Source organism: Salvia miltiorrhiza, chromosome 6 (genome assembly GCF_028751815.1).
Source record: "Salvia miltiorrhiza cultivar Shanhuang (shh) chromosome 6, IMPLAD_Smil_shh, whole genome shotgun sequence".
Lineage (NCBI taxonomy): Eukaryota > Viridiplantae > Streptophyta > Magnoliopsida > Lamiales > Lamiaceae > Salvia > Salvia miltiorrhiza.
The window spans coordinates 37,807,894-37,826,534 of NC_080392.1; the positions used below are offsets into that span (position 1 = coordinate 37,807,894).

General features: G+C 33.4%; 2 protein-coding genes across 5 annotated transcripts; one reads left to right on the forward strand and one right to left on the reverse strand.

The window, feature by feature from the left end:
- Nucleotides 1–6,902: 6,902 nt before the first annotated feature.
- Nucleotides 6,903–10,563, forward strand: LOC130989426 (carbonic anhydrase 2-like). Its single transcript, XM_057913429.1, has 10 exons — nt 6,903–7,174; nt 8,418–8,479; nt 8,629–8,778; nt 8,879–8,927; nt 9,049–9,165; nt 9,264–9,317; nt 9,420–9,505; nt 9,769–9,877; nt 9,952–10,110; nt 10,347–10,563. The coding sequence occupies exons 1-10, from the start codon at nt 7,001–7,003 to the stop codon at nt 10,386–10,388; spliced, it is 1,002 nt and encodes a 333-aa protein (XP_057769412.1). The 5' UTR covers nt 6,903–7,000; the 3' UTR covers nt 10,389–10,563.
- LOC130989406 (uncharacterized) lies at nt 9,950–17,713 on the reverse strand. 4 transcript variants are annotated; one of them, XM_057913389.1, is made up of 16 exons: nt 17,599–17,713; nt 16,384–16,550; nt 16,169–16,289; nt 15,921–16,065; nt 15,241–15,308; nt 15,098–15,151; nt 14,921–15,004; nt 14,749–14,834; nt 14,549–14,632; nt 13,530–13,660; nt 12,788–12,829; nt 12,068–12,144; nt 11,880–11,970; nt 11,722–11,803; nt 11,302–11,374; nt 9,950–11,207 (listed from the first exon to the last, which is right to left on the reverse strand). In XM_057913389.1, exons 3-16 carry the CDS (start codon nt 16,264–16,266, stop codon nt 11,039–11,041), a joined length of 1,284 nt encoding a protein of 427 aa, XP_057769372.1. In that variant the 5' UTR covers nt 16,267–16,289; nt 16,384–16,550; nt 17,599–17,713; the 3' UTR covers nt 9,950–11,038. The 4 variants fall into 4 exon arrangements, with proteins under 4 accessions (XP_057769372.1, XP_057769373.1, XP_057769375.1 ...); XM_057913390.1 differs by having other exon boundaries at nt 16,384–16,507; nt 17,599–17,664; XM_057913392.1 differs by lacking the exon at nt 16,384–16,550 and having other exon boundaries at nt 17,599–17,617.
- Nucleotides 17,714–18,641: the final 928 nt, after the last annotated feature.

The window sequence follows — 18,641 nt, forward strand, 5'->3', positions numbered from 1 at the left end:
GAGAAGTACCTGAAACATTTACAAGAGGTACAAATTTCGGGACGAAATTTATTTTAAGGGGGAGGGTATGTAATACCCGGGCTTTTGATGACGTGTTTAATTGCTTGAGTTTGAGTAATTAGGGTTTAGATCCCTTGTTTGATTTACTTTGTAAATAGATGAGGAGTTATATGAAGTTTTCTTGTTATTATTTTTTTTTTTTTTTTAAGATGTTGAGATGTTCTTTCGATGATGTGAGAATGATGTGGGATTTTATATCCGTAATTGAGTTTGAGTATTTGAATAATTCGAGATAATTATTTGAATGAGAACGGTGAACTCGGAAGTGAGATCTGAGTCCGTTAAGACGTTTTTGAAATTTTTGACTTTTTGACGATGAATAGTAAAATACTGCTATTTCGTCTTTTTGTCGACTTTCAAAATCTTACGTGCATGTCGTCGAGAAATATTCTTAGTTTTTCGATACGAGTCCAATAATGAAAGTTTTTATTTTTGGACGACGAGTGAATAGTAAATCGGGATTTCTCGATAAACGAACCGAGCTCGTTTATCAGAATTTCGAGAACGAGCTTGCGTTTTCTATATTTATATAGAATTACGAGTGTAATGAAAGTGAGTAGGAGTTAAGAGGGTGAGTAACGAAGAATGTGGGTAATTAGTCGTTAAAACGAGACGAAACGGGATATTTAACGACTAACGGGTTAATATCTTAAATATCTAAGGCTACCCCACCAAAACTAAAAGATATTATGGACTAGATTAGGATATATTTGATATATTCTAATACTAAGTAAGACAGTTCAAGTGTGAATTCCTTAGTCGTAATTGTTGACTCAAGTGTGAATTCCTTAGTCGTAATTGTTGACTAAGGAAGACAAGACAATTTAGAATTGTCTTCTTCGCTTATAAATAAGGGAGTTTGGTCTTACGAATCGATATATGAAAATATACGAAAACATTAGCTTAGAGCTTTTGACTTCCGTTTTGGGCACCGAGACGAGCGCCGATCATCTTTTCGATCACGTATCTAAGTAGGTAAGATCTCTACCTACGTTTTGATGGTTTTCTTTTCGATTTTCGTCGACGTCGAAAAACGTCGATTCTCGACTTTATTTTGAAACGACGTCGGATCGTCGTGAAATTTTAGTATGTTGTTCTTGGGTAGATGTTGAGCATGTTTAATGAAGGGAGTAAGAACGGAACGAACCGTAGCTATGAAACCCATGAGGGCAGCCCCGTTTTTCACATATTAGCTTGTCTTTCGATTTTTGTTTGATCGTTTTGACTTGATATTTGTGCTTAGGGGTATGCTAGAATCGATATATATTAAATTCGTATTTTTCCAAGCACGAAAATTGTATAAATTTTTAGAGTATGATTATTTAAATTCGTGAAGTTTGAGACGTTGCATAATGAATATTATTGCGTATATGTGTTCTACGATATCACATGAGCATGCTAATTGATTTACAATTTATGGATGATAATTGTTGAACGAAATTAAAACTGGAATTCTGTCAAAATTTTACAGCAGTTTCAAGCTTATGTTTCGATGAGTTTTCATTGCTTGATGGCTCTGAAATTTTAGTATGTTTATCTATGATATGTGTATTTCGTTTCTGCAAAATTTCATGTCTTTTGGATGATGTTTGCTATTTTAAAGATATTTTGAAAAATCCTTGACAGAATCTGTCAACTATTGGTAGACTTCACAAAAACGTTTATATCTATTAATCCATGAAGGATTTTGCATCACCGTTTTTTTTAAACGAAACTAGACTTCAATACTTTTCTAAAAACATAAGATTTCGATTTTTATGACCTCTGAAACAGAGCAGTTTATTATTTCAAAAATGCCCTGTTCTGCTGTCATATTTGTCCAACAGTAAAAGTGTATGAGTTTCATTGTTTATTTGGCAGATCATATGAACGTTTTCTCTTGTGAAAATTTAACCAAATCTTCAAGGATACCTTTAGTTTTGGATGATTAAATTTGATGGAATTTTATTAAGGTTTGCCTTGGTTTCTAATGGCCTAAACAAAATTGGCAGAAACTGTCAATCTTTGACAGCCTGCACTAAAAGAGCAATATCTCCAAAAACCTTTAACCTTTTTGGTTAACTACCATTTTTAGAGTGAACTACACTTCATGAAGTTTTTGAGATCAATTGGTATGATAGTTTATGATGATTGAGTTGGTTGTTATGAATTTTTAAAGATGACACAAAAACAGCAAAACTTTCTAGAAAACAACTTGATTATATTTGTTTTGATGGATGATACGATATGACTAAATGGTGTGAGTTGTGAGAGTTATGATTAACGCACATAAATGTTGGTATCTGACACTCGAACAATTGGTGTCGAGTATAAATGATAGTTTACTGATAAAGAGTTTTGATGATTTTGAATTGTTTGGTTTGCGTTGAAAAGATGTCAAGATGTTAAGTTTTGAGTCGAGAGACGAGTTCACGTAGTGAGATTCACGCGTTGAAATCTTGTGGCTGACATTATATATGAATAGGTCATGCCGAAATTTTTAGTGAAATTAGAATTTGAGCATAGTCAATTCTTGTTGACCCGTGACTCAAATACATGCCTAATGGAAAGTTTAACTTTCTAATCGGTTAATTAGACGAGATGAGAGCGAATAGATCTGCTAAGAAAGTGGACTTTTCGATGTGTTAAATATTTCTTTTAATTGAAGCGCTGCTAATTATAACATAAGGATGTTATAATTAATGAGTAATGACGAGAGATAATAATTGTTATATTGATTAACAATCAAGAGAGATGAACATTAGAGATACTAATGTTTCATAAAAGAGATTAGATTATTAATCGAGGTTTCTTTTATAACTTCTCACCAATTCTTCATAACGATGAAGGTCCTTTTGGGAAGTAACGACTTGAGGGAGAGAGTGACGTTACTCATTGATACAGAGACACAACGAGGTGGGCATTACTTTTACTATACGTATATAGAGATCCCCTGCGTGTCGTAGGCCTCTTATACGAATGAATGCATGAGATGATTTAACTGTTAATTTCAGTTTTATATATATCTATCAAATGAGTTTAATGTTACATTTGAGCAAGTTATTTCGTTACAAAATATTTGAGTTAAAGTTATTTCAAGTATTGTCTTGCCATAAAATGTTTAAATTTTAGTATGATATCTATCTGCTTTGGCTTTGCCAATGATGCAATCGAATTCGGGTCCTGAGCAGTTGATAGCTATCCTGCCAGGGCTAGTGTACACCAGTGACCGTGAGTCATCTAGCGGGTTGGCCGGTCAAGTGACCGTGAGAGGTGGCCACCTCTCCGGCACACAGTTTCAGATATGATAGATTACAAAAGAACTTAGTCTGATCAGACGAACTTTAAGAATCACAAATGAACTTAGTAAGCTTGGGCCTTTTTAGCGAAAAACTCCCTTGCTGTACTGATTATGATGGCATGACAATTTACAGTTTTGAAGCATGTATTTTTATACCTAGGCATACGTGCCCACTGAGTGCTTTTGTACTCAGCCCTGCATATGTTTTCTAAATGTGCAGGTTGAGCTGATGTGATGATGGTGCTGCAATGAGCGGAGTCTCCAGGGTTGTTAATAAATAGTTAACCTGTCTAGAATATGTCTTCATACATATGTCTAGCTACTTTCCGCTGCAAGATGTTGTTGATGTTATAGTATGTTATGTCATACTTTGAGTCTTAAGAGAATGGTTTCATATGATGTATAACTTGATTAATGATATTAATTAAGTTTTATGTTGTCTTTCATAGACTGTTCAAAAGAGTATTAATGAGTAAATACGACGATTTTTCTTAGGTTGAGTAAGATTTACGGTTTCAAATGACGCCCCTTTCTTTCCCTTATTCTTTAACCCCATCCCTAGTCGTAAATCACTCGGCTTAACTATCCTTAGTTAAGGCGGGCTGTGACAATCTTGGTGGATGAATGCAGATGCTGGGTTCGAATCCTGAAGGAAGCAAAAATTTTATTACTTTCGGATGCATTAAATTTAATAGCGAATGCATTAATTTATATAGTAGATGCATTGATTTTAATGGTTCTTATGTTCTCACGATAAGTGTGGTTCTCACAATAACCGCACCCCATATATAAAAATGTCGATGTGCAATTCACATTTAACTATTATGCAGAAAAGGACAAGAAGTTATGCAAGTTTAAATTATTATTTATGCAACTAGCACATTTATAAAAAGAAGCATTATTATAACATAAGATTTTTTTAATTATAAAATTATATTCGTGTAATCATATGCAACTCCAATATACGTAGTATCCAATATCAGTGGTGGGGCTATGTACATGCTAGGGTGGGTTGAAGCCCACCCCGAATTTTAAAAAAAAAATATATTTTTTTGTTTTTATTATTCATAAATAATAAATAAATAGAGAGAATAGAAGATTTTCTCAACAATTGATAGCGAGAAGATATTGCAATGTTTTTAATTAATAGATGAATATACACGTTAAAATTAATTGTCATTATTTTTTCAACAAAAACAACTAGCTTACAAAGTATTTATTCTTAAGTTCTTTGTAATTAATGTATTGAAACTATATATATAATCTATGAAAATATTGTTTATAATTATTAATTTTTTTAATAAAAAATATTTAAATAAACGAAATGCCCAACAAAAAATTTATCGCGGTCTACAGCCCCCGAACCCCGTACATGTTTATTCTTAATATATTAGACACATATGTCGAAAGGATGTCATAAGAATGTTGACATAATTTGAAGCACTCCAAAACCTTGAAATACAAAGCAACATGCTATTAAATCTCAGCTTCAACTTTGCAGCATCTTAAACCCCCTCTTCTTATTTTTCTTCCAGATATTATTCAATTTATCTTCGAATTAATATAATACACGATGAAACATTATTATGCAGATTGGTCTGTTGTTATATTCCAAACCCAGTTTGGTTATTATTCTAGTGGAGAATGTGTTCAAAACTTTACACTGGGTAACTATTCTATCTCTTGATTCAATCTTGATTTCTATTTCATTTTATTGATCCAAATTATTTGCACAATCTGTATGTGTATACATATGTGTACTGATGAAAACAAAAAGATTTTTATTAGCAAAGGAATATAAAATCTGAGCTAATTTTCTAAAGACTCTCATATGCATCTAAAGCATTTTTTTTTTAGTATGTGTTGCCAAGCGGTGGAGTGGTTATTGGTTAATTCTCAAGGCCAAAGTTTTTGGGTTCGAGTCAACTATACTGTGGTCTTTAATTTTCTTTATTTTAATATTAAGATATCAAAAACAAAAATTAATAAAGCAATACTGTTTTTAAAGTAGTGTTCTAATTATAATGTAATAGTTTACATAATTCGCCTTCTTAATGCTGGTTTGAGTGATAAAACATGATTGATAAAATAGTTCATTTTAATCAAGTGTTTGGTTTGTATGATTGAACCTATAATTGATAATACGGCCTGCATCTAACCATCCAATTAAGTGATTATTTATCACCCCAAAATTGGATGAATTATTTAATCACTCCTCCAATCCTATCAATCTTATCTATCTCGATCTACCAAACAAAACTCCCCCAGATGTCTTATTATGCCGTACAAATTTAATGATCGATCAAGAGATATAACTATATATTCATTTGATTCACACACCCAACTATTGAATTAATTCCTTTTTCGAAATTCGCATTTCATATATTCTACTAAAGTACATCTTATGGCTCACTCACATAGTATACATATATAATAGAACATACAATAATAAAAATAAATATAAAATTATAAAAAAAAATCGAAATGAATGACATTGGTAGAGAAGCCTTTGATCATGTTAAAAGATGAAGTGGAGATGTAGAGCAGAATTGCAACCAAGTTTTAGAGATAGGGTCTTATCTTTTCATCACCAATATTTCACCACATCATTCACTCACTCTTCGGTCCACCGCGTATTTTTTGCTTCAACTTTTTTCTTTATTTTATTCAAAAAATTAATATCCACTTATTTTGTGTTCGTTTACATATCTCTTAATACATGTCACCTCGAGCTATAGCTAGATATTTTATTTTTCTTGTCAAATCATATATATACCCCAACTTCAATTTCATCACTTCAACTAATTATTTTCGACACGATTATTTAATACAATAAAATTTATAATGTAAAATATATGAACTCAGTCATAATAAAAATTTATTATTAAAAAAGAAAATAGGGAGTCAGATGGAGGGAGTACATACATTATTAGTTAATTACTTAATTATCTTTATGATAGACTTGATAGTATTTGCAAATAGAAACTAGCTCCTAACCTCGTACATATTATATTTGAATATTAATTCTGTAATTACAGTTCGCCTAAAAAAATTCTGTAATTACAATTAACTAATGTACCTGCATTAACTATGTGATGTATGCCATTAATTATGTAATTAATGGCATATATATTACTTAAAAAAACGGTATATATATGATCAAGAGTAATTATAATACACAAACCCGTGTTTCATATAACTTCTACGCCATGCATGATAAATCTTGCGCTCACTCGGATAATAAAATTTGTACTAATAATTACTTTTCTAGCTTATCTTTAGATATATTCGACACTATATATATTAATCAATTGAGAGGTAGAATAAAAAAAGAGATATATAAATCTTACAAGTGCCATTAAATTCGCCATAAACAATATATAGTGTAGAAATTCATCCAAATCATTTATTTCATTTCAAATTTCTTCCACTATTCTATCTTTCTTGATCACTCCCATATAACGTAAGATGAAATTTGAGGTCAAAAATTGAAACCCAGCATCCAAACCTAATCTCCGAGTAATAGAGAAGCTGTGGTTCACTCACCTTTCCCTTTCATTATCCATTGTATTTAAATTTACATGCATGCATTTCTCTCTCTAGAACTGTCTTCCCACCTTTCTCAATATAAAGGCGCCCAAATCCGACCCCCATTGAGCAATGTCGACTGTCAACGGCTGCCTCGCCTCCCAAATCTTCACCACCACCGCCTCCTCCCGCTCTAGAGTTGCCCTCCGCCCCGTTATCACCGCCCGCCTCAACTCCTCTCCGCCCAGCCTCATCCGGAACCAGCCCGTCTTCGCAGCTCCGCCTCCGATCATCCACCCACTCTTGGTACGTACAATGTATCCACTACAAGAAAATTGCTAATACAAATTTATTTTTAACCAGCTAGTGGTTTTGTAGGTGTCATGAAAAAATGCTGAAAGAAACCGGTTAAAACCCGGTTTTTAACCGGTTTCTTTCAACTCCCTTTTAAGAGGTGCATTTTACGTTTATATAAACACTGCTACACGGGCACACTAATAAATACCGATTAAAAATCGATTTAGTAAATAAATACACATCTCTCTCACTAATATATGCCACATTATGACGTTCAAGTTCTCTCTCACTTATATATTTGATTTTCACTAATACGTATGTAACACGTGTTGTGAAAGCCTACTACTAATATTAATGCGAGACTTCATCTGACTAGTCATCGTCTATTATATATATATATATATATATATATATATATATATATATATATATATATATATATATATATAGTGAGAACTATAATTTTCATAAAAAATATGAGAATCATTAAAATTATTGCATATGTTTGTAAGAAGTAATATATTTGTTGTTAAATGACCTGGACTAAAAAAATTCGCTCCTTTCAAAATTTGAACTCAGATGATACATTAATTTACCAAGACGATACATTCACCATAAATTTTAATGATCGAATAGCTGAAAATGATTCTTCATATTTATTTTATTTAGTAACTTCTCCCTATATCTATATCTATCTATATATATAACAAAGTTGAGATAAAATTTGTAAGTCTATGATCAGGAATTATGCCACTTGCATGCATAAGTAGGTGAGTAGTTCACGAGAATGTTCCAATTAGTGCATGCACTAAATTTAATACGTGTCGTTGGTTGAATGCGTTGCAGTGAACTGAAAACTTGCTATATATAGTATATCTATAACAACCTTACGTCTATGCATTGTCGCATTATAACACTGCATGAATTACCGAGTTTCACTAGAATTACGCTCCAATTTTTATGTTAGTTTTTAATTTTCTATAAATTCCGCCCATTTTTCTTCTCTAAAATTCATATTCATTCATATATATAGCAAATTAGTTACGCTCCAATTTAAATGTTAGTTTTAATTTTATTTTTTCTATAAATTCCGCTCATTTTTCCTCTCTAAAATATGAAAGTAAATTAATTACACTCCAATTTAAATGTTAGGTTTAATTTTTTCTAGAAATTCCGCTCATTTTTTCTTCTCTAAAATTTATATTCATACATAATTCTCTCAAAATTTTCTAATAAGATTGAAATTTTGCAGAAAGAAGACATGGGAAAGGACTCGTACGAAGAAGCCATTGCTGGACTCCAGAAGCTTCTGAGGTTTGCTCTCTCTCTCTCTCTCACACACACACACACACAAACTTCGTCGTGAGGTATATACTTGCCAGAAATTGTATTTTAATTAGAAACAAAACCAAAAATTGATTTGAGAGAAGAAATTCATGATTTAAGGTGTGATATATATGCAGTGAGAATGGAGGGCTAGGACCGGTGGCGGCGGCGAAAATCGAGGAGATCACGGCGGAGCTTAAAACAGCTGACGGCAGCGCCAGCATCTCATCGGAGTCAGTTGAGAGGCTGAAAACTGGCTTCGTCACCTTCAAAAAAGAGAAATACGAGTAAGCCAACACATCGATCAAACTTGGTTTAATTTATTTATTTACAATGCTAAAAGAAATGAATTGCTAACATCGCATTGATCTTAAAAATTTAATTCAGGAAAAATCCAGCTCTGTACGGTGAACTCGCCAAAGGCCAGAGCCCCACGGTACATAATTTATAGTAATTTTTTTTTTTTTGTAAAATTTAATTTAATATGGAATTCCTATTTTTTTAGAATATTTCTCAAAGAAGCAAATTAATGTAATTGTGTACGTATATATATGCAGTACATGGTTTTCGCATGTTCAGACTCGCGCGTGTGCCCCTCGCACGTGCTAGACCTTCAACCAGGTGAAGCATTCGTCGTCCGTAACGTCGCTAACCTGGTCCCACCATTCGACCAGGTTTGAAAATTAATTAATATTTGGTGCTTATTAATCATTTTCTGTTGTTAAATAACTAAAATAAGTCATTTTAAAAATGATGATAATTATCATTTCAGACCAAATACGCTGGAGTGGGGGCTGCTGTTGAGTATGCCGTTCTGCATCTGAAGGTGAACAAATTTAATTATTTGGCATCTATTTCTAACACCAAACTTTAATTAATATTGGTGGAGTTTTGAATTTATTGAGATGGAGTATTAATTTTGGTGCAGGTGAAGGAGATTGTTGTGATTGGGCACAGTGCGTGTGGAGGGATCAAGGGAGTCATGTCCTTCCCATATGATGGATCCTCTTCCACGTAAGCACTATCTCATGACAACTCACCTTTTTCTAATGTTTAGTATTATTGAAGTTGCTTACTTAGATCATTTAATTATAAAATCATGGATATTTATTTATTTCATTCATAGCTACTTATCAATAATGTACCATATTCAAACTTAATGTATTTAATTGATGAGTTTGAATAAATCGAGTTGAACTTGTGTAAGCTCATACATAACTTGGTTTTTTGAATAATTAATGTTTATGAGAGAGAGTGATGATGGTATGTTTGTTTAGTGACTTCATCGAGGACTGGGTGAAGATTGCATTACCTGCGAAGAACAAGACGCTGGCTGACTGCGGCAAAGACGCACCATTCGGCGAGCTATGCACCACATGTGAAAAGGTCCATTACACATTAAAACACAAACATATCATATGTATTTCTTATTTCATTGATGTTTTATTTAATCCTGGCAGGAGGCGGTGAACGTGTCGCTGGGAAACCTCCTCTCCTACCCATTTGTGAGGGAAGGATTGGTGAAGAAGACTCTTTCATTGAAGGGTGGCTACTACGATTTTGTCAAGGGAAGTTTCGAGCTGTGGGGGCTTGAGTTCAACCTATCGCCATCTCTCTCTGTATGAACTTTAATTTATAAAGTCATACTCTCTCTCATCATCCTACAATCTTGCCTTTGTATTTTTATTTCCTCGTATATCACAAAAATTGGTAATAAATGTAAGGACGAGACTCCTTTTTCGTTTGTATCATAATATAGTATAACCTTTTTTTTCGTTTATCAAATAAGAGTTGAGATTTCGGGTATGTATTTATTGTGGGCGTTTTTTTGGTTTATTTTGGCTATTTTTGATAGGTAAAAGATGTGGCCACAATTATGCACTGGAAGCTCTTTTAGGAAAATTGGTATGATGCCAATCTGCAGAGTGATGGGGTTTCTCTGTATCCATAATCTGCCAGTAATAATAATTACTTTTGTGGAAAGAAAATGAGTGCTAAAAATCCTTTTCCTTTTTTTTGTGTTGGAGAATGATAAGTATTTCACCAAAATGCAGAATCAAAATTCTCATGACCATCTCTGCGAGTACGTTATACTATAGATTGCGATAATATTTCGAGATATGGATAATTCTATGATGTATCAATTACGATAGCAAGTTAAAAACTTACTAGGAAAAATAACAAAAGTGATACCAAATCATGGAGGACCGCTACCAAAATCTTAAATTTCTGCGCATCTAATATTATGTAATCACCAAATTTTGGAATTCTTTTTTATTTTCTTTCAAAAATAAGGATAGCAGATCAACTAGTGAGCTCCCAACATTGAGACAGTCGAAAGTTCCATTGCGAAATATGGAGTGACATTTTCTATTTTCTGCGTATAAAAATAGGGGGATGGGGGTGGGGGGGGGGGGGGGACTAACATTTTGAAGAAGATTCCTTCATCAGAATAATTAGAAAACAAATATAATCTCTATTCTAACAGATATAAAATTCCTAGTGTATTTGAGAGAGAGAGAGAGAGACAACGTCATGATCAGTCGATCACAGCATTTTGTTTAAGGGCCTTAATTCCTTGGGCACGCCATTAAAATTGCCAGAAGTAACATCTGATTCAAATAGCGGTCTCTCCCCAATTTTCCACTGAAGGCCTTCAGCAAGATGCTCCTTGCTTGGCGTCAGCATCACAAAATTGGGATCAGCCCTCTCATACCTGCGTGTCAAGTCATAAAATAAAATTCAACGAAACATATGAGGAGCTCATTGAGCTTTTTAAGAGGAGGGAGTTACAGGTTGGGTGGACTTACATTCCTTCCCGAATATTGTCGATTTGGATACCGAGACCAAAAGCTGTCACCCTCTTTGTGCGGTCTCTAACAGCTGTGAGCAAATGTTTTTCATGATCAAAGATGCAGAGATTATTACATGTAAATATCCCAACATATGATGATTCAAAGAGACTATAGGTTAGAAGGAGGAAGCAAATCGGTGTATGTTTATGTAGTTAAGTTGTAGTTGGCATTGATAGGCTCCTTCAGCTTATGTCTAGTTCCCACAACAATCATTGATTTCACCTCAAATGGGGCAGGAGGCGAAACCATGACTAATACTAACATGTTTGTGTGTGTGTATGCATGCAAGCGTGTTAGGAGGGAATATTAATGTAGAAATATTGCCAGTGTAGGAAAAGTTCAATAAAAATTACCATGAAGAAAATTGAGCAGTACCTGACACACTTAATGTAAAAGAAGGTTTCCACCATGACTTAAAACCCAAGGCTATTGAGGAGCTTAGAGGTCCCACCTTACCCTGAGAAAACCGAGTAACTTAACATGTTATTATTGAACAAGATGAATACAGTACGATACACATATCTAAGTGTTACCTTTATTAAAAAGTTCTTATTAGCTTGCCAAGATGCACCAACTTGGAAACTGGAATCGTGAATATTGTTTGCTTGTTGAGCATCATCAACCCTTCAAAGAAAGTATTGGAAGAACTCTATTTACTCACTTGTTTAAGTATAACATGGACTACCGTGTTCAATTGTACACAGGTAATAGGTGGAAATACCTTGTCTGCAACTCAAAACCAAAGTCAATGTAGTTCGTGATTCCAACTACTTCATTTTGCTCCAATGGATTTTTAACCTTCATGAAATCATCTTTTTGTTAGTAAATCCTGGCTCAAACATTATGCATCACAAAAATAAACTATAGAATAAACCAGGAAATTCATGGCGGTGTATGAGTATGTTTCTCAGTGTAACCTTCTGGAGATTAGTGCATTCCAGAAATGAAAAAATTCCTCAAAAACAAAGTTCTGTCTAAAGGGTCTATAGTTTCAATATATGTATAGCTATAGAAAAATTGACAAAGTTTCATATATTGAAATTGCTCATGCATGATTTATCTAGAAGTAATCCATCTTTTCCCTTTATCAAAAGATGGATAGAAATCTTTTCAATTCCTGGTAAAGTTTTTTTTTTTTAAATGGCGAAATTTGAAACTAATAAACAATTTGCTTCGGGCCATGTCACGGAACACAATATTCCTTAAATGCAATTTGAATTTAGTATACATAAAGTGACTGATGAAGCATAAAATGAACTGCTTATGACATATTGTTTAGGATAATGAATGACGAACCCAACTAGTAGTAGAGTCGAAATAATAATAGATACTACTACCAAAAACATGCAATTACAAACACACACAATAGCTTATGAAGAGAGAAAGGACAGACAGTGTGTGTGTGTGTGTGTGTGAGAGAGAGAGAGAGAGAGAAGGAGACCCGTCTTTGGACGACCACATGCTGGTAGAAAGAAGCAATGAACTGCAGATCATTTACAAAGACAAAGTTGTGAGTAGGAAGTATAGACAGAATAGAGCAAGACATGAATGATAAGCAAGGGAATGGAGATTTCCTCATACAAGTGCCCTAATATGATCAAATTGTAGATATAACATGCATGAACTGTACATTTAGACTGTGAAATTCACCCCGAGAACAAACAAGCAAGAGTTTGGATACCTTCACCACGACCATCCATTATCTTTTCCATGCTACCAGATAAGATAAATGAAACCTACTAGTAAAATGAGATAGTTATATGTGGAAAGCAAATTAGTATCAGCCTTGCATCTGACATCTCAAAATTTGTTTACGAACTGAATTGAAAACTTATGAAAGCAAAAAGCTGCAGATGTTATATGGTCATACCAATGGAGAAGGCCCTGTTATAATTTATTAATCATGACATACAACCTAAATATTGTTTTATCTTAGCCAGCTAGCCAATGCTTCTGTTTTGAGCTCTCATCATAAGAATTCATATTGATGTAACATGTTATAGCTACAGAAAATTTTCCTCGGAGGACTATTAGTAGTTATCAATCATTTTGTAGTGACATCCAAAAACAAAGCTCAGCCAATGTAAAATTTATATCAGAACTTGACTTAGAAATAGAGTTTGATTGTCAAGGCAAAAATGACTGAAAAATCGAGCAGGTACTCTAAAACTATAAAAAGAAACCTGGGAGTTTTTAGCAAGTTCGAGTCCAAAGTTGAATGATGGGCTCAATGGGCTGCCTGATCCTAGTCCATAACCCATTGCACAGCTCCAATTTGCTAAGTTTTTGTATCTAGGTCCGTCTGTGCTTCCAACTACAGCACATCAAGAACAATATAAGTGATTGAATCACCATTATAATTTTTTAGAATAGAAATGAGCTTCGAAAGCAATGTTTTAACATTTTAATATCCGCAGTATTTCATTTCTTTTCAATGAAGATGGCTCGGAAAACATTTACGCATCCAAACTACACTTAACCACATGTACAATCCTAAAAAAATGTATCAACGACAGCTATGGAATTCAATATACTGTAAAGAGCCAACTTTACCGTGTTTCAAAATATCCCAGAATAAGCATTATTAAGTATGCTCGTCTAAGGAACATGGCTAGACAATAATTAATACTCCCTCCGTCCACTAATTCATGACCTAGGGGAGGAAACACGGGTTTTAAGAAAAAATGTATTGTTTATTAGTTAAGTGGAGAAAGGGACCCACAAAGTATATTGTTTATTAGTTGAGTGGAGAAAAAGTGTATTGTTAATTGGGACCCACCAATTCAAAAATGTATAAATAGTTACTAAAAATGGATAGGACATGAATTGGTGGACGGACCAAAAAGGAAAGTAGGGCATGAATTGGTCATTGGTGGACGGAGGGAGTAATTCTAATCTGTTTTAATATACCTAAAAAAGAAGCAACTTAATTTCACATTACCTTCTCAACCATTCATTGCAAGTTTGCAACCAACAAAGAGAACATCTTCAGCTCTATATAAGAGATGTGTTTACTTATGTTATTAGTAAATCAAAGGCATGCGGAACGTAAAGGAAAAAACAGTACTGCATCGGAACAATGTGCATTTAAACAAATGACTGGAGTGGTTCACAGTTCACAAATTTAATAATTTGAAATTAATATTCTTGTGGAAGTTCTAGGAAAGAAAGGAAACAGGTATTAGTTCCAAAAATAACATACATGTTGGTTCGTATTGCACTCCAGCAGTTAACCTTCCCATCTTACTTACTAACCATGCCTTTTTAGGGAGTTCATCAGTTGCTGCTGCGAAAGAAACAACTAAGTTGAGAGACTTCCTCTTGTTCACATGTGTAAACATATATCCCACAGAATGATTATATATAATCCAGAGCCATCTGTAATTCGCTAAGTGGGTTTACCAGGAAATGGGACAAATGTAGCTCCAACTGAAAGATTAGAAGACCCATATCTCAAACCCATGATGCCATAATCTTCAGAAGAATTTCTGATTGGTCAAAGATGTCATAAACATTGGACAAGCATATACCAACTTCTCAACATCACTCTTTGAATTGAAAATCCAAAAGTAACCTTTGTTTTAAAAGAAGTGGGAAGATGCCAAATGCTCCAAATCCAAACTTGGGGTAGTATGCACAGGATCTCATCATTAAAGTTCTGGATATATACAACAAATAGAGAGAGCATAAATATCCAGTGTTTTCGATACAGAAGCAGATAAAAAGGTTTCATGCAAGAAATAGTTCTTACGGATCTGAGTTTGAAACAGAGAGATCGACAAATGTGTGAGGATCGAGAACATCACTAGAAAGAAACAGTGGACCTTTTTTAGCATGTCAACAAGAAAGAACTGAAATAACAATTAAATCACGTGTCTAAGTAGATTCCAAAACCTTTGCCAACGAAACTGTGCATTTGCTGCAATTTTCTCATCTGGCTTGTAATCGAGTGGACCAGCAACCTGAACATGCTAAGGAACAGTAATATATCACAGCCTTTATTTCAAGTAGCTAACTAACTGCAACATTATTCACCTAAAGTCACATAGTATGGTTGCCTCTCTGCCATTCCACTAAACTCCAAGCCTAAAGTAACTGATCATCGCCATTTATAGTCTTTCAAAATTGAAAAAGCTACAAGATAAGGAATCTTAAATAATCACTACCATAACAATCAATGCTTCACTGATAAGGAAACAGCTAACTATGCCACCGAAGGCAGCTAGAGAGAAATTTGAACCTTGCTAACCCAATTAGCCGGAGTGTCACCAACAAGCACATTTCACCGAATAAACACTAAAGATTGCACTAATAATGACCATGCCATCTAATATACATTTTCATTTTATCCGTTTGAAATTCAAAGTACTCAAATAAGGTTAAAACTATCACACTTCTTAGTCGCATCACCAAATGATCATGGATCCAAAATTCCAAATTGCATCCCTTGACTCCTCCTATTTTCATTCGCCCACTGAAATCTCTAAACTACATTAAAAAAAAGAAGAAAAAAAAGAGCAATTGGAAACTTAATCGCATAATAAAACGCAATTCGACCATATAATCACGGATACAGCCGCAATCAAATCGACATGCGGATCATCAATCGGCTTGAGCATAATTCTCGTGTTGAAGTGCCTCGCTTCTTCGAAATAGTCCTCGAAGAGGCATTTCAGGGCCAGCTTTCCAAACAGCATGTCGTAAGACGATTCCAGCATTCTACATTGCCATAACATAACTATTCAGCCTCGTTCATCACAAAGGAAAACACAACCAAAAGAAGAAAAAGGGATGAACACGTAAAATACGAAAAATAACTGACCTCGTACGGGCGGCGAGGGGAGGGAAATCGAAGAGCGGCGGGACCAGCACCATCGGCGGCGGAGGCGGCGGCGACTGAAACGTGAACAAATTCCCCATCTCCGGCGAGCTACGACTTTCTTCTGCAGAATTGAATTGAGGGTTTGATTGTGAGAAATGGAGGGAAATTGGCGGGGGATTTGTTTACTGTGGAAGCGAGATTATCTCAACTCTCACCGCGACTGTTTCAACCCTCGGACACGTGGCAGCAGATTAGGAGCAGATCCGCATCACGTGTCTGTGAGTGGACCCCTCTCTCTCTCTCGTTCCGTGTGTGCAATTGGTGCAGTCACTAAATGGGCTGAAACGATCGGTCATGGGCCGGGTTCAAATATGGGTTTGGGCTGGAGTTAAGGTTTGAGTTGAGGGCAACTACTGGACTTAGAAATTTAAAACCCATTTTTTCATAATATATTTGCAATGAAATTTCGGATAATAATATCCGAAATATTGAATAAATTTCATAAGAAAATTGCATTCATGAAAATTAGATTTATGTAAAACTAAGGGGGTGTATTCAATTAAGATTTTAAAAGATTTTGACAGATTTTTTATAATATGTGGATTCTATTAATTCCATGAATTATTTTAATTATATGTAGAGTTTAGCAGTTAGATTATTTTATCTTTATTTTCATAGATTTTATAAGTCTATGGATTGTAGGGAATTCATTTGTTATTACTAATAATAAACTGTAATTATTCTTAAAAAAATAATAAACTGTAATTCATTAATTATAGTTTGGTGTAAAACGCACGTCATCGTAGTTTTATCCAATATTTGTACGTAGTTACATTTCTGCAATGTCTTTAAAAGCTTCAAAAATGGCTACCTTCAATACTTACACAACATAAAATATAGGCTACTATTTTTGGTTCAATAATCTATATCTATATTATATACCCTCCATTTTTTCTCCTCTTTTTTTCTCTATCATCTCACACCATTTTTTTTAAGGAATCCTACTATTTTTTTTCTTTCTTTTTTTTCCTTTTTTCTTTTATATTTTAATATTTTTCTAAACATCGTCAAATTTGATTTATAAAAAATATTCAATATGCATATTAAATTTAATATAATATAAAAATCATTAAAATGAATTTTAAAAAAATATGAAAATTTTAAAATTTAAAATATTTTATTTCTTATTTCTTCATTATTAAATAACTGATAATTGATCGTTTGGGTTAAAATGATAACTCAAGCTTTTGGGATGTGCTGCACCTACTAATTATTGAAGATGGATTGGAGATGGGGCAACGTGAATTTTTTAGGGAAATCATATACTATCAATTACCCAACTTCTTGTCTAATGAAGATGCATCGAAGGAGCAATTAATTATAAAATCGACAGATGCATAAACGAAAAATAATTGAAAATTTTCACATACCTGATATCTTTTTCTTGTTCACATTCGATGGAGAGAAACACGGAATATATCAAAATCTCTTACGTAGAGGTGAGATTTTTGGAAGAGTTTTGTATTTATATTAGGACATTAAGAATCCTTTAAAGTCCATGATATATTAGAATCCTACAAATTATCAATATCACCATATTTCGATGGATATTTAAGAGTTATAATTGAATACCAACAGATTTTTAAGGATTTGTTTCAATTTAAATTGAATACCTATGAAATTAAAAAAAAAAATTAAAATCTTAACTGAATACACCCCTAAAAAAAAATCTTAATTGAATACGCCCCTAAATAAATATGGTGAGAGGAATGCCTTTTCCAATACGAGAGGTGGGGTGAAATCGCGGATGAAGGGCTAGTTTTTTTGAGTTTGACAATATTGAGAATATGTCAAGTTTAATTAAAACCTTTTTTTTTAATATTATAAATGCATTTATAATTCGAGAGGGTGGGTGAATCGAGAACCAAACACATAATGACATAATAATCATGAGCTATAAAAGAAAATTGGATCAATAGTTAATATATTTAATTAATTTATTCAACTTCTTGATTTTTGATATTTTTGGTACAAAAAAATTGGAATCGAAATCACACTTGATGTACTAACTCTCTGAATATAAAATTTGTTAGTGTGCACATATTTCCTCAAATGCACATATTTCTACTTAAAAATAATCCATAATCATGTATGACTTAAATATCATGTTACGAAACATTTTGGTAATTTTTTTCTTCAATATGACTAAATGACCCACAGGAAAAAAATAATTCAAAAAACTCAATTTTTTTCAAACGACATTTGTTTTTCGATATATTAATATTTATATTTACTTTGAAAAATTAACCTTGATTGATAAAAGATAGTAAAAGTAAATTTTTATTAATTTTGATGGATTGAAACTTTAGAATATCCCAAGACTCTTGATTATTTCTATTATTTAAGCTAATTTTGTTTGATTCTTATCTCATTGAAAGGTTGGGATTAGAGAAAAAAACCTATTATTAAGAAT

Bases quoted from the DNA above. Each gene is read 5' to 3' on its own strand.
- LOC130989406 (XM_057913389.1), bottom strand. From the start codon at position 16,266: ATGGGGAATTTGTTCACGTTTCAGTCGCCGCCGCCTCCGCCGCCGATG. The intron at 15,152-15,240 runs GTTTTGGAATCT...GTTTCTTTCTAG, and splicing joins GCACAGTTTCGTTGGCAAAG to TGATGTTCTCGATCCTCACA. The intron at 11,375-11,721 runs GTACTGCTCAAT...ATTTGCTCACAG, and splicing joins TTTTACATTAAGTGTGTCAG to CTGTTAGAGACCGCACAAAG.
- LOC130989426 (XM_057913429.1), top strand. From the start codon at position 7,001: ATGTCGACTGTCAACGGCTGCCTCGCCTCCCAAATCTTCACCACCACC. The intron at 8,480-8,628 runs GTTTGCTCTCTC...ATATATATGCAG, and splicing joins GGACTCCAGAAGCTTCTGAG to TGAGAATGGAGGGCTAGGAC. The intron at 8,779-8,878 runs GTAAGCCAACAC...AATTTAATTCAG, and splicing joins TTCAAAAAAGAGAAATACGA to GAAAAATCCAGCTCTGTACG.